Source organism: Panicum virgatum, chromosome 6N (genome assembly GCF_016808335.1).
Source record: "Panicum virgatum strain AP13 chromosome 6N, P.virgatum_v5, whole genome shotgun sequence".
Classification (NCBI taxonomy): domain Eukaryota; kingdom Viridiplantae; phylum Streptophyta; class Magnoliopsida; order Poales; family Poaceae; genus Panicum; species Panicum virgatum.
Genome location: NC_053150.1, coordinates 1,729,788 through 1,744,160, shown reverse-complemented (window position 1 = coordinate 1,744,160; position 14,373 = coordinate 1,729,788). Strand labels below are relative to the sequence as shown.

The following is a 14,373-nucleotide window of genomic DNA, read 5'->3' as shown; positions in this document are numbered from 1 at the left end:
TCTCGATGGTGCATTGGACGTCTTGTCTCGATGGTGCATTGGACATCTCGTCTCGACGGTGCATTTGACATCTCGGATATGACTTGGATGTCATCCAAGGGACCTAAGAAATCCTACAAATATGATCTCGCAAGCTCGTTAGTCCCATTGATTGTGTTGTCACTCGATCACCAAAATCACTCGAAATGGCCTAAATGGGGCCATGTTCGTTACAGTCCCATCTCTCTCCAAACCTTTCATTTGTCCAGCCATGTGAAAGGAGGATTATGCCCCTGCTCCTTTTTGCTAAACTCCAGGCCCACTTGTTTTAACTTCCGGCGATTTTGAAGACTCAATTTTGGGAAATCCAAAAGTTAGATGACTCCTAGAATTAAGAATCCAGCTGATTATGAATTCTCGATTCTGGATTCTTTTTTTTTTGAACCGAAAACAATGAGGGAGGCCCCCACCGTGATTTTTTTATTAATCAAAGAGAAGAAAAGAAAAACTTACAGGGATTTACAGAGAGGTCTGAACTAGGCTAGAGAAAAAAGGAAACTGGCATCTGGATTCTAGATTCTGGGATTCGTCTGACTTTTGAATTTCTCAAAATCGAACCTTCAAAATCTCTCAGCCTCAACTACATAAATGTAAAAGATTCAGGAGGAAATAAATTTTGCAGGTAACGTGTGGCAGTAATGCTCATGCTCTGATGTGAAGGCTACCATACATACATGCAAATGGATGGTAAAGCTAGTGCTGCACATAATTACCTGGAACACATGCTATTTGATGGAAGTGTAAAGCCAACAAAGCTGCCATTATCGCTACTGGAAGCCATCACAAATAATTTCTCTGATGACCACGAGATAGGCAGAGGTGGGTTTGCAGTGGTTCACAAGGTATGCATAACCCTCAGTCTTGCAACTCAGTTATGCTTTTGCTTAGCTGCAGCTGTTCTAGAAACTCGTCTTCATGCTGACAAATGCAACCATAAATCCAGGGAACGATAGTAAATGGTATGATTGCTGTGAAGAAGTTGTATAACACACTTGATATGCATGAGAAGAAATTCATCCAAGAGGTGCAATGTCTCATGAAGGTGAGGCATAAGAACATAGTGCGATTTCTGGGATATTGTGCTGACACACAAGGAGAAATGACAGACTATGAGGGGAAGTCTGTCTTGGCAGAAGTACGAAACAGGTTGCTCTGCTTTGAGTTTGTACCTAATGAGAGTCTCTGTGAGCATATAACTGGTAGGATCAACTGATCAAGTGGCATGCTATATATGTATATTCACATCATATTTGCTTTTGTGGAATTGTTATCTACAATAGAAATATAGAAACGGCATACTGCGTGCTACACTTTATATGGCATCCAAGGATATTTATTATCTGAAACATGAAACCTTCCCACTCTCCCTTTCACAGATGCATCTTGTGGACTCGAATGGAGAGTGCGCTATCAATTGATCAAGGGAATATGCGAAGGTTTACACTATCTTCATGAGAATCATATTGTCCACTTAGATCTCAAGCCTGGTAATATATTGCTAGATAATAACATGGTGCCAAAAATTGCTGATTTTGGTCTCTCAAGGTGCTTTGATGAAAACCAAAGCAGGGATATTACTTCAAAACTGATTGGATCAATGTAAGATCTTGAAACCCTCTTGAAAGATCAGCTTTTTGGTTAGGTATGAAATATACCGTATTCCTTTTTCCATTCACCCAACAGTTTATTATATGTATTTTCTTCCAGGGGATATATAGCACCAGAATTCTACAATGGGCAAATCACATTCAAGCTAGACATGTATAGTCTTGGTGTTATAGTTATGGAAATATTGACAGGACAGAAGGGGTATTCCATGGTCGATAAAGTAAGAAAAATTATGAATTGGATTTACAAATAAAAGTTAGATTTTCAAATAGCTAGTCATACTTTTACTGTGCACAATATACTTCCTTTCTTAGACATTGCACAATATGTTTACGCATGCCAGGATGACCTATCCCATATTTTTGTCGGTCTATTGGTAAAATTTGATATCATATTCTGCGAAATGTTGTACTATATAACTAAATGGTGTGACCTTTCTATTCGGAACCCGTAGTTGGGCTTTCGTTGATAGAGTCAAGTGACAAGTGGTGTAGTAAGCACATTGCATCTAGGAGTGAAATGACAGTTTTGGTTTCAAATAACGAGATAACGGAAACATTTCTTTCTTAGTATCAATGCAACAACAAAATGTTTTATGGTTAAACAATTAAACATGCGAAGGGAAAGAAATGAATAATCTTTAAAGAGAGACTGCCAAATAAGTTATATGAGATCGATGATAATATAAATTAAAATGGCATGTAAATAAATTATTATTGACAGGGAGATAATTATATATAGTACCTATTATTTCACCTTGCTTCTTGACAAATATGGAAAGACAATTTTGATGGTGCTAGCCCTACCTACATGCTCTAGGCACACCCTAATTTTTTTTGGGAGAACATTTTATTGTTAGAACTGAAATCGGGTGGTTTGTGTGTTAATATCAACAAGTATGAAATTTTCGATACACTATAATTTCCCATTTCTATATCTATCCCTCCTTTTCAAACATATTCTAACCAACAACTGCAACTATTTTAGGTACTTGAGAGTTGGAGGAATAGGTTGGAGATACCACAGCGAGACATCTTTACATCAAGTACGATCATGTGTTGAGATAGGAATAATGTGCATCGACGCTGACCCAGAGAAAAGACCTGCCACGCAGTATATAATGGATAAGCTAAAGGAGCTAGAAAACAGTTATGAATTCAGTGAAGGTGGGTTAGCAGAGACTAAATAAAATTACTTCATTTGGGGACGTGATTTCTCGGGATGCTCTAGCGTGCTGAAGGCCTAAAGTGTCAGGGAGCATTGTACTGATTGAACCTCTTGTGATCTTACAGATGCCCTTTCAGTTAATGGCTTGGAGAAGGACTCCCATCAGAAGGATGGTGTGGCGGCAAACAAACAGCCTACGATGGTGAGTCTAACCTCATCCCAATTTACTACTTCTATTGGCCTTAAAGTTCACAAATAGCAGAGCTTTCCATGTTGTTTAAGCAATAATTATGTGTACTCCTTTAGCCACTGCAAGTAGACATTTTTCTCACATGCTGCCAAACTGTAGAAACCAGTTTGTTGGTGCCATAATTGCAACTTTTCTCCCTCGCTCAGGTGAATGGCACAAACAAGAACGGAATCCACTACTACATATCACCAACGCCGCCTCATGTAGTGAGCACCCATGAGATTCTTGGAGCGCGTGAGAGACAAATCCAACAAGCGGACAACAGATCTAAGAAGCAGTATGAAGAGTCCATCTTGACAAAGCAAAGTGAAAGCACAATCAGGGGCGGGCTCAGGATTTGGGACCTTGGTATTCAAAATTGTAAGTAGTGGAAAAAAATTTTAACAGCCCAACATACATATTAGTAGCACATGATTTAGTACTAACAACATAAATTATTCATAATCTGAATTCTGAAATTGTTCAACATATAGAAAATAGATGTACTAAAACAATAAATGGCATTGATAATGATGCTTACAAATTACAAGTTAACTTTTTGGTCCTTCATAGCTTGAAAATAATTGATGATGTCCTCATCCTTCGCTTGCAAGAAGAATTCTCTTTCAATGAATGTGGTCAAACAATTATTCAAAAAATCCTGTCCCATCTTGCTTCTTAACTTGTTTTTGATAGTGTTCATTGCAGAAAAAAATCCTCTCAACACCAGCAGTTGCAACAGGAAGAACTAGAACCAATTTGAGAAGTTTATACACAATGTCATACCGAGAAACCATATCTCTTTTAACTAGCATCATAGACAAGTCTGCTAGACTTCTCAAATTTTTGAAGTTCTCATCATTCCTCACATCATTAATATAGTTGTGTAGTTGAAAACGAAGTTGGTTCCTCTCTTGAAAATCAAAGTCATGAGGATAAAACCCGGCAAGCTTAACCAACTTCTCATTATCAAAGGCAGAAAAAGAATTAGCTGGATTGAATGCTGCCATACATCTAGTAGCTCTGTGTTTACCTCATCAAACCTGCTATTCAGCTCCTGAAGTTGCCTATCAATGACACCCAAAAACATATCAGCATGAAACCTGTGGTAATTTGTGACACCTCTATAGAACTTAGCTGATCTTTGAATAGGAATATACTTTCCATCCATATCAACAACTTTAACTTTGTGCTTCTGACAGAAAGAAGTGACATTCTTAATAAATTCTTCCCATCCAGCATCTCTTCTCAAAACATCCAATTCCAACTTTGTGAGCTCAAGAAGATCCATTGCATTTACAATATCTTGCTCCCTCTTTTGCAAAGCATTGCATAAGTCATTTGTGTATCCAAATATTTCATTCATCATGTGGAGCAGAAAAACAAACTCAAATGAGGTAAATACTCTGAGCATAGTTTGAGCTCCTAATGCCTCAACCCCTTTACCTTCTTTCCCAACTCTAAAAAGCACTTTCTTGATTGAAGGATACAAATGAATCACATGCATAACAGTTCTATAATGAGATCCCCAACGTGTATCACCTGGTCTTGCTAAGCCCATCTCTTGATTCAATCCTTGGCCAGTTTCAATTTCACCCAATTTCAGTGCTTCAATCATGTATTCAGCTTGAGCTATGCGAAGCATGCGGATTTTCTTGCAAGACATGTCTAGAACATTCAACAAATATGCAAGTTGCCCAAAAAACCATTGACAATCAATATTCTCTTTAGCTACAGCTACAAGGGTTAGCTGAAGTTGATGGGCGAAGCAATGAACATAATATGCAGAAGAGGACTCTTCCATAATTAATTTCTTCAAACCATTGACATGACCTTTCATATTACTAGCTCCATCATACCCTTGACCACGTATCTTGGATAAAGGCAACTGATATTTGATAAGTAACGACTGAATTGCTTGTTTAAGAGTCAATGAAGTAGTATCTTCAACATGCACAAGACCAAGAAACCGCTCAACAGGTTCTCCATTTTTATTGACATAACGCAAGCAAAGAGCCAATTGTTCCTGTTGGTAGGCATCACTAGACTCATCAGCAAGAATGGCAAAGCATTCATCACCAAGTTCCTCTATAATAAATTTGGTTGTTTCATGAGCACAAGCAGCAATAAGTTGTTTCTGAATCTTGTGGTCAATCATCTGGCAATTGTGTGGGGCATTTTCAAGAACCACCATATTAACTTCTTCAAAATTCCCTGCCAGCCAAGCCAAAAGTTCCCTGAAGTTCCCTTGATTGTTTGAATCCTTTCCCTCATTATGACCACGAAAAGCTAACCCTTGACGCAAAAGATACCTTATGCACTTTAGTGACCATGTCAAACGAGCTAGATACTGAGCCTTGAAATCTGCACTGTTTGAGCCTATAGACTCACGAATTGAAGTCCTAGGTTTCATGAACAAATTATATTTCTCCTCAGCTTCATTGTGAGCACTATTGATAGCACCAACATGCCTACGAATTCTGCACTTCATATTCCAATTTCGAAAACCTTCATTAATAAAAGCATCTCCACCAGGATATTTGCTACTATCCTTGAACAAGTAGCAAACAAAGCAATATGCAGCACCTGTATGCATACTATACTCTAGCCACTTGAATTCATCAAACCATTTAGGTTGGAATCGGCGCATACCTCCACATTCATGTTGGGGAAATAATTCTCTCTTCATTCTTGGTTGACATAGTCCCAATGCAATGTATGACCTTCTAACCGAATCTTTGTCATTGACAGGATAGCTTGAGATAGGAGGCCTCAATCCCCAATCATGCTCTATATTATAATTACTATCATCTACATCGCCGGAGTCAGATTCATCTATAGGCATGGATTCATCATCTTTAATTATTGAGGGATTAGCTGGTGGCTGCTGCTGCTGCTCATCTCTCTCTGCTTCAAGAGGTATGGTGTTTCTCCCACTCCCACTGGTACTCTGTCCTTGAAATACCACTATCTGCATTTGATTTTCATTAGTAGGTGGACTAACAACCTCTGCCTCAGGAGGTTTCTTTTTTGCAGCAGCTCTTTGCAAGAACGATCTCAAATCAGTAGCGGCACTGCCACCCCTCTTCCTTTTCATAGTTCAAACCTATAAATTAAAAGTATTCAAGATTCAGAAAAATTCTGACTTCATGTCTATAAGTATAGATTGCTGCTAATTTTTTCACAAATCCACAACCATAACTAATTCACCTTAGTTCACTGGATCTAGCTCTGGCTGTCTTCTTCTCCTTGCGCCCGGCCGCCCGTCCCTGCCTGCCAGCCTGCGGCCTGCCCCCAGCGCCCTGGGAACCTAGGCGCCGAGCTGTGCCCCCTGGTTATGTGCGTAAGTTTTATCTGCCACACCAAACTCACTGTCGCATCAACAATTCCCAATTGGAGCACCAAATCTTTAATCATTTCAGCATGAGAAATAATGTACTCTACACAAGTGATAAGCTTTACTGGTCTCAAGGCATCAAATGACAGATATCATCTCAACACACCAAATCGTTGGGAACGGAGTGTGCGCGATATACAGAACATGTATGCACCTGTACGGAGTATTTGAGAGCGACGCCGGCCCTGAGCCCCTGTCGGCCTGTCCCCTGGCCGCCCGGCGTCCTGGCCGCTGGCCGCTGGGAACCTGGGCGCCGACCGCGCCTGCTCCCTGCTGGCGTCCACGCTGACGCTGCTGGCCTGCTGCTGCGAGCCTGCGACCTGCGGTGCTGCCGCCTGCCCGCCTGGGCCGCGGTCGCCGCCCCGCCCCGCCCTGCGGCTTGCGAGCGTGGGGCCCGAGCCTCTGGGGCAACGAGCCCGGGCGGCCGGACGGCAGCGGCCGGCGTGTGGCGGGCTGGCGCCTGGCGGGCGGCGGCGGTCTAGGGCTAGGGCGGCGCCGGGTGGGGAATCGCGGGAGGGGGCGTCGGGACAGGATAGGAGAGGGATTGGGCTGGGGTAATGAGAAATTTTGGGCCATGGGGTGTATCTGGGCCGGCGGGGGTGGAGGGAATTGGGCTGTTGATGTTGTTTTGGGCTAAAAGAGGAATTTGGGACTTTAGTAGTCAGATTTGTTATGTTATTTTCGTTTTTTTGTATCATATACCTAACATACACTATATATACAAATTTTTTTGTCAAAAATAATTGGTATTCAACTGAATACCATTGAATTTAATGGGGCCCGCCCCTGAGCACAATGGTGAGAGTCTCCCGGACTAAAAACTCATTTACACACACGCACGCACGCACGCACGTACCTGTTTTGGCATATGGTAATATAAGAGAAAACATGATTTCAATGGAAAGCAAAAGCTGGATGCTTTTCTTGGAATTATATTCACCCTGGTTTTGTTGATATGCCACAAACATGCACTTGCGATTGGTGTGGTTGATGCAGAAATCAGCGATTGGAGGCAAGCTCCGGCACATGTACAAGTCAATGGTGGATATGCCAAATGGAGTCCAGGGGGAGCTTGTGGCGGCAGGGTGGCGGACATTGCTCACGGCGATGGCGGAAGAGGTGGTTCATGGGTGGCAGTCTCCGGAGCCGAAGGTGGTTCATGGGTGGCAGCCTCCAGCGGCGAGGCTACGTTGAGTTACCTGGTGCACATTTTTTTAGATTAAGAAAAACTCCATTCTTAAGGAACACATCTCGGCACAAAGCGAGGAGATTACATGAGTATTTAGACTCCAAATCTCCAACTGAGGAACATAAAAGATAAGCAAGGAAGAAATAAGAAAGAAAGCAAAAGACTAAGCTTTGAATGTCTTTTACTTCCTTCCTTCAACCTTATTTTGGTCCTCATTTAGAAATAAGAATCTCACATCAACTATCTTCTAAGAAACTCCTGATGTAAGGATCATCGATGGTTGCCTTCCGATCACCCTGCGATCTAGAAATTGCACGTCAATCTCTACTGCGCAAATAGATCAGTCCTGCCATTGCTCCAAACTGACCAAGGCATCACCATTAAGGACTCCAAGACGATGCCCTCAAGAGGAGAGTAACATCAAGATTTTGTTGTCGCTCGAACCAGTGCGTCAGTTCCATGGTTTTCACTGGATATGTCCGGTAAGTTGAGGTTCTCACAATAATGCTTTCAAGAAGGAAAACGATGCCATCATGCCAATGACAACATCATCACTGGTGGTCGAGGACCAAGCTAAGCTTTTGCTTGAGAACTTGCACACCAAGAAGCAAAGTACCGACCCTTGGAAGCTCTACCAGCATGCCCATAGGGCGCCCAATAGACCCAAACGGGATGGCAGCAATCGGAGGCAAGCCTCAAGGCAGCGGCCACCAGAAATGAAAGATATCCTCCACCTGGAGCTTAGCCCAGCAGAGGTCGGTTCCGTGAGGGCCCTCGCTGCCTCGTGTCGTCGGAGCAATGGGCGATCGCCATCGCCATCACAGGCACCAGCCGCCGCCGCCGCAGCTGTGGTGACAAAGCAGATGAACAGACGCGCCGCAGGCCACCGTGGTAAACTAGAAAATTGAAAGCCGAAGGACTCAAATTTATAATAAACTACATTGAATATTGTATGTGTTTCTTTCGGGAAGATAGATAAGGTTTGTCATTAAAATAATCATTACTATTTTTTGATAAACTTATCATCCTTGATACCTTTTTCATTAGCTATCATCATCATTATAAGTTATACTCGCTCAGTCCAACATGATTGGAAACAAGATTTTCCGTGAGGGTGTACAACCAGCAGGGAAATAGAAAATTAATTTCCCTGACGGTATTACCGGTAGGTCTAGCATAACAGGGAAAAAGTTAGACGATAACTGCATTTCGTGTCGGTTTTCCCTTTTCCTATCAGTTTTCGACCCTAGGAAGAAAACTGGCGGGGAAATAATTCATTTCTTTATACTAAAATTAAATTCTATCAATCAACCACCAGAATAATTCAAATTTTCTATCATTTCTTTATACCGACATGGAAATACAGGCACGATTAGGCATCGCTTCAGGTGATGTTTGCACCAACCATCACCTGAAGCGTGATTATTTCCTCCGCCCCTGAAAGCTTGAAGAATCCTCGATCAATAATATTTAATGGGTCGTCAGCCCAACAATCTATATGGGATGTTTACGCATGCAACACATTTTACGGTAGAAAAAGTCTATTAACTGCACAGTAATCATTATCATATGCAACACATTCCACAGTAGAAAAGTCTATCAACTATACGGTAATTATTAGCATAAGTAACGTGTGCACAGTCCAGCGAAAAGAGACATGTAGCAAGTAAGAAATATAAAATTGTGACTCCATAAGCAAGAGACTTTCAACATTAAAAAATTAATAAATTTCAAACCAAGTATCTAAATTATATTTTGATTTCACCACTTACAATGAGATCTTCAAATCAAGATCACACTTGCCTATGTTTGCACAATATTTTTAAAAAATATTTTTTAAATACTAAACAATTAGTTTCAATTACTGGGAACAAATATTTTAACAATACAAACAAAAAATTAAACATAATGAACAAATAATAATGTGCAACGAATAAAATATTAAACATCTCGAACATTTGATTATGCAGGATAAATAATGAAAAATGAATATCACGAACAAACGAACCAACGTGGTTGAACAATTTAATCTACAAAACGAACAAATAAATTATACAACTCGAACAATTATATTATGGATAGTAGACAAATATTACTATCTAAAAAAAGTAAATAGATAAATACAACAATAAGGAGTAAGAGAAGAATATAAGGTAAAAATATAAAAAAGAGGATTGGTAGAGAAAGAATAGATAAAAAGAGTGGGATATAAACTTAGAGAATAAAAGGAAAAACATTAGATAAGGAATAAGGAGGAAATTAGAAACAAAAAATGCATCAAATATTAGTGTATTTTGAGCTATTGTACTTGGTTTATAGTAGAAAGAAAATAAGGAATAAAATAAAAATAAACAAAAAGAAAGGAAAACATATTATATAGTAGTAAAGAAATATTTACAAGGATATTAGAAAGAAAAAGAAAAATGGAAGAGAATAAAAAGGAATAAAATAAGAGAAGATAAGATACTCATTACATACATGCATGTTTCTGCTTCATGCTAAGACTAACTGATTCACATGCATGTGTAAGGGAAAAGAGAAGATAATGTACATACATGCATGCATGTGCATGCTGCATGCCCAGCCAACCGATTCGTATGCATGTGCACGGGAAAAGAGAAGTAAAGTGCGCGCAATATAGTACGAAAGGAGATTAAATAGTTACATGCAAGCACCATTGGGCCAAATAGGATTAAGAAAGGCCCAATCACTCTTTCAGACGATGGATTCCCGAATTGTAACGTGCGCGATATATATCCTTTCCGGGGAAATACATTACCCTACTGCCACAGCTGACATGGTTAGCTTACGTTGTCGATGCAGCATTCCAAAAGGGCAATAATTCATTGGAATTATAATTTAAAATTCAAAAAGTAGCTCAAATTAAATCAGTAGCATTCATAAAATCCAACACCTCCACTTTTCAGCTGAATTAATTGTGACACATAAGAGCTTGATCATTACATACATCATATATATGGACATTGAATCTTGTTGTTCACAAACTAGAACATGAGGCGCGCGTTGCGCGCTCTATCATGAAGTCAATTTCAATCTTCCCAGATCATTATCTAACTCAGCCTCGCAAATCATAACTCAAGTGCTTGGAGCAAGCCTGGCTGGAACATTGATAGGCTGTGAATCCACCTTTGGTTGTAAAGTCAAGCCTACACTACACAGATTTACAAATGCAGAAGGAAACAATTAGCGACAAGCTATCTTTGTAGATAGAACATGCATTACAATCTCTGCCTTACACGTGGATGTGCTCAACATGATAATTTTTATTTAAGAAAAATATACACCACTTTGCTCTATGGTACAATTGGTGTTTGCATCAGGTAAAGTTCATCTATACAGACACATAAATGGATGGAAGTGTACAACCAAGATGTGTAGCTCTATCTAGGATATACAAAGCTAAAAGTAAACAGAAGAATTTTACATGCCGCGTAGCTTCCTCTATGCAAATATGTTTGTTATGATAGTCAGCAGAACTATAATTCCATCTAGGATGACCATGCCATGTGCAGTTTCTTGGATCAAGCATAAAGGCATCTGCAAAATAAATGAGTGTGCAGGTTCATTAGTGCCCTTTGTAGATTGTTGGTCTCCCTTCTGAATAAGGGCATATTTGTTTCTTAAATAGAAAGTAATGACATCGAGTGAGGTATTGAAACAATAACAAGATGAGAATACCACAAACTCCGCAATAAGAAGAATCATGCGTACCAATGAAGTGGCAGTGTGTGCATCAGGAGTGGAGTTGATAACAATGGTTATCTCATAAGTTCATGTGATTTTTAATGATGGAAGAGTTGTATCAAGTTTCTACTTGTAGAGGCCTAGCTAGTGGTCAACTATATATGTATTTTTTAGATTATCAAACGCATAGAGATGATTGCAGTAGAAACCAAATACTACGAAATTAGGAAGATAAATTATTTGAACCCAACCATCAAAAGTCATTTATACGGAGAAGCCTGGCAATCATATATTTGTATCTATATATAGCCACACAAGGAGAGTGAGTATTTTATTAGAGTCATGGCATATATAGATATATGAAGAGCCAACTGTTTCACAATCATGAATGCCATGAAACAGCCCTGGTATGTTTCAACTTAAGCAATAGAGCATATTAAAACCTCACTGTCTTCCAACACATGCTCCTGATAAAATGTGGGATGAGCTAAAGGCAACAATATGAAAATACATATGTCTGGAACCAATTCCAATTCGACCATAGGTATGAAAGGCGAAAATATTGGAGGTAACATGTATCAAAACTTTACATCTTTAGACTAAGCAAGCATGTTAAAAACATTTGTAAACAAAATTCTATGACAAAAGTTAGCAACCTGTCCCCTCTGGGGAAAAAAAGCACCCTTCAAATCTCACTCACTTATTGCAAAATCCTCATCCAACAAAGCACCCTTGGAATCCCCTAACTTGAAGAAGTCATGTATCAATTTAATCTGCTGATGGAATAGTATTATTTTACTCCAATCGGAAGTAGTGTTTGGTTATCCTTAGTTTAGTTATCAGTCTATTGTATGCTGATGAATTGGTACACATAAATAGGTAAACTTAGTATTCAATACAGTTGTAATTTTAGAATGGTTCAGAAAAACTGGCAGACATGAAAGATTATTGCAAAATTAACAATAATTATTTACAAACCAAAGGAATGCCAAATCACAAATTCCAAGCAACTGAATATGCATGAGAATGGTGACAGGGTTCAAATACAATGATAAAACACTGATGATTAAACTCTATAGATGTCCAAATCCTCAACTGAAATTAAAATGCCCGACTACTTTAAAGTTGAACGTGTACAGGATTGTAAAGACAAGCAAAAATAAGGACCGAGGCTAGGGAACAAGTAAGCGAACAAACAAACCATGTAGGCATCAAATTACTTAGGTCATGCATCATTCCAAGTGCTTGGGTGACCTTTATGTAATTCACCAAAACACGAACTGTATGCTTCCACGTGGTTCATCAACAATGAGGCACCAATTGGATGTAGGAACTCTGATAAAGAACAGGAATAATAAAATAAGCTATCAGCTTGTTAAGATGCTAACATGGTAGCAAGAATGGTTGCTTAAATTTAGGGGAAAAGTTACATCAGTGATAACCTAAACCTAATAAAAAATGTTGTATATGCTAGCTAAACATTTCATCGAACACTTGGAAGGCACCAAAGCAATAGAGAAGAACATTAACAATCACCATGTGGAGCTTCCAACTAATTTCGGACCAGTATGTAAAACATATGAATCGAGACTCAATGTATTGAGTAAGTAGGATTCAAAGAGACAGAAAAAAAAGAATAGGGGAAGGAGACATCCCTGCTGAGCAAACCTTCATACTACAATGCAAGGCACGGATCAAAGGAGGACATCCAAACATGCGCGTTGGAAACTTCATGCCTTGAAATCAAGAAAATTAGGAGGAAACAAAGATAAGCTTTCATTCCTTGGCCCAAGCAGAAACGAAGAAATCATGAAACCTGCAGCGCTCACCTTGGTGCAGGAGACATCAAGACTGGTGAACTTCTTGCTCTTGAGGGCTTTCAACAGGAGATCGAGAGAGTCTGGAGGTGACAGCACATCCACGCCACCTCCGCCGCGGCAAGCCTCCCGGTGAGCGACGGCATCGGTGATGTCTGAGCCTCAGCCTGGCCAAAGCCATGGTTTAGATCCATTAGCCGGCGGGTGAGAAAAGACCAATTAGGAGGAGGTGACACTGGACTATTCATTCCGTCGGGAGAGCTCTCACCTTGGGCAGCTTCTGAGGGAAGCACGGACGAAGAGGATGGCGATTGGGCGGGCGCTTCCTCCACAGCGGACCATGGCCGCCGCGTTGGCCGACAAGGTCCGTCCAATCTGCACGCGGCTGGGGAGACGCTCCCCTGTGCCGCCGAGGCTGTGCGGATTCGGTTGCTCGAGCGACAGTAGAGTATCCAGCGGCGATCCAGGAGGCGTGCGTGCGTGCGCGGGCGAGAAGGGAGAGGGCGGCGCGCGGCGGCAGGAAGGGGAGAGAGAGGAGGAGAAGGTAGGGTTCGGTTTGCGAGGGATTTTCCGGTGAAGACGAGTTGGATTACGAGTTAATTCTGATAAAATTGGAGGACTTTTTTGCAAAAATGTCTGATGACACTTGGCAGCATGTGGAAGCCAGCAGAGCCGAAAACGTGGACACGCCAGCAGGACTCAAGATGGCAATGGGTACCCGAAACCCGAATACCCTACGGATTTTACCCGATAAGAAGACGGGGTATGGAATGATTTTTGTACCCGTGGGTACGTTATTGGGTAAAATTTTGTACCCATCGGGTATGACAGGTACGGGTGTGGGTGGCTACTACCCATACCCGCAGGTAAAAAATACCCGTAGACCAAAACAAACCAGCCCAAATACATATCTCATTTTAGCCCATACTGCCCATAAATTTGGCCCAAATGCTCGTGGTATATATATGTCCCCTCAAATCCTAACCCTAATTCCCACCCCACCCCTCCCAGCACCCCACCCAAACCCAGCCGACGGCCGCCGCACGTGCTCGCGCCGTCACGTGGAGTCGTGGCCTCGCGGACTCGCGGCGCGGGGTGCGGACCCACGAGCGTCGGGCGCGGCCTCACCCCTCGCCTCATCTCACTCGCTCCCTCGCGCGGCCACTCCCCTCCCCTCCCAGACCCAGCCAGCCGCCGGCCGCCGCAAAGCCTCGCGGGGCGC

The 14,373-nt window shown here is 41.3% G+C and overlaps 1 protein-coding gene, 1 long non-coding RNA gene and 1 pseudogene across 4 annotated transcripts; 1 reads left to right on the top strand and 2 right to left on the bottom strand.

The window, feature by feature from the left end:
* Positions 1-707: 707 nt before the first annotated feature.
* On the top strand, positions 708-3,432 carry LOC120679717 (annotated as a pseudogene).
* A 66-nt stretch (positions 3,433-3,498) lies between these two features.
* Positions 3,499-5,707, bottom strand: LOC120679716 (zinc finger MYM-type protein 1-like). The gene is made up of 3 exons (XM_039961374.1): positions 5,696-5,707; positions 4,077-5,594; positions 3,499-3,516 (listed from the first exon to the last, which is right to left on the bottom strand). Exons 1-3 carry the CDS (start codon positions 5,705-5,707, stop codon positions 3,499-3,501), a joined length of 1,548 nt encoding a protein of 515 aa, XP_039817308.1.
* Positions 5,708-10,568: 4,861 nt separating this feature from the next.
* Positions 10,569-13,722, bottom strand: LOC120677700. Of its 3 annotated transcripts, none has more exons than XR_005676417.1 (5): positions 13,420-13,722; positions 13,164-13,318; positions 12,536-13,070; positions 11,075-11,187; positions 10,569-10,801 (listed from the first exon to the last, which is right to left on the bottom strand). It is a non-coding gene; the product is annotated as an uncharacterized LOC120677700 (long non-coding RNA). The 3 variants fall into 3 exon arrangements; XR_005676418.1 differs by having other exon boundaries at positions 10,569-10,796; XR_005676416.1 differs by lacking the exon at positions 10,569-10,801 and having other exon boundaries at positions 10,896-11,187; positions 13,420-13,720.
* Between the last annotated feature and the right edge of the window lie 651 nt (positions 13,723-14,373).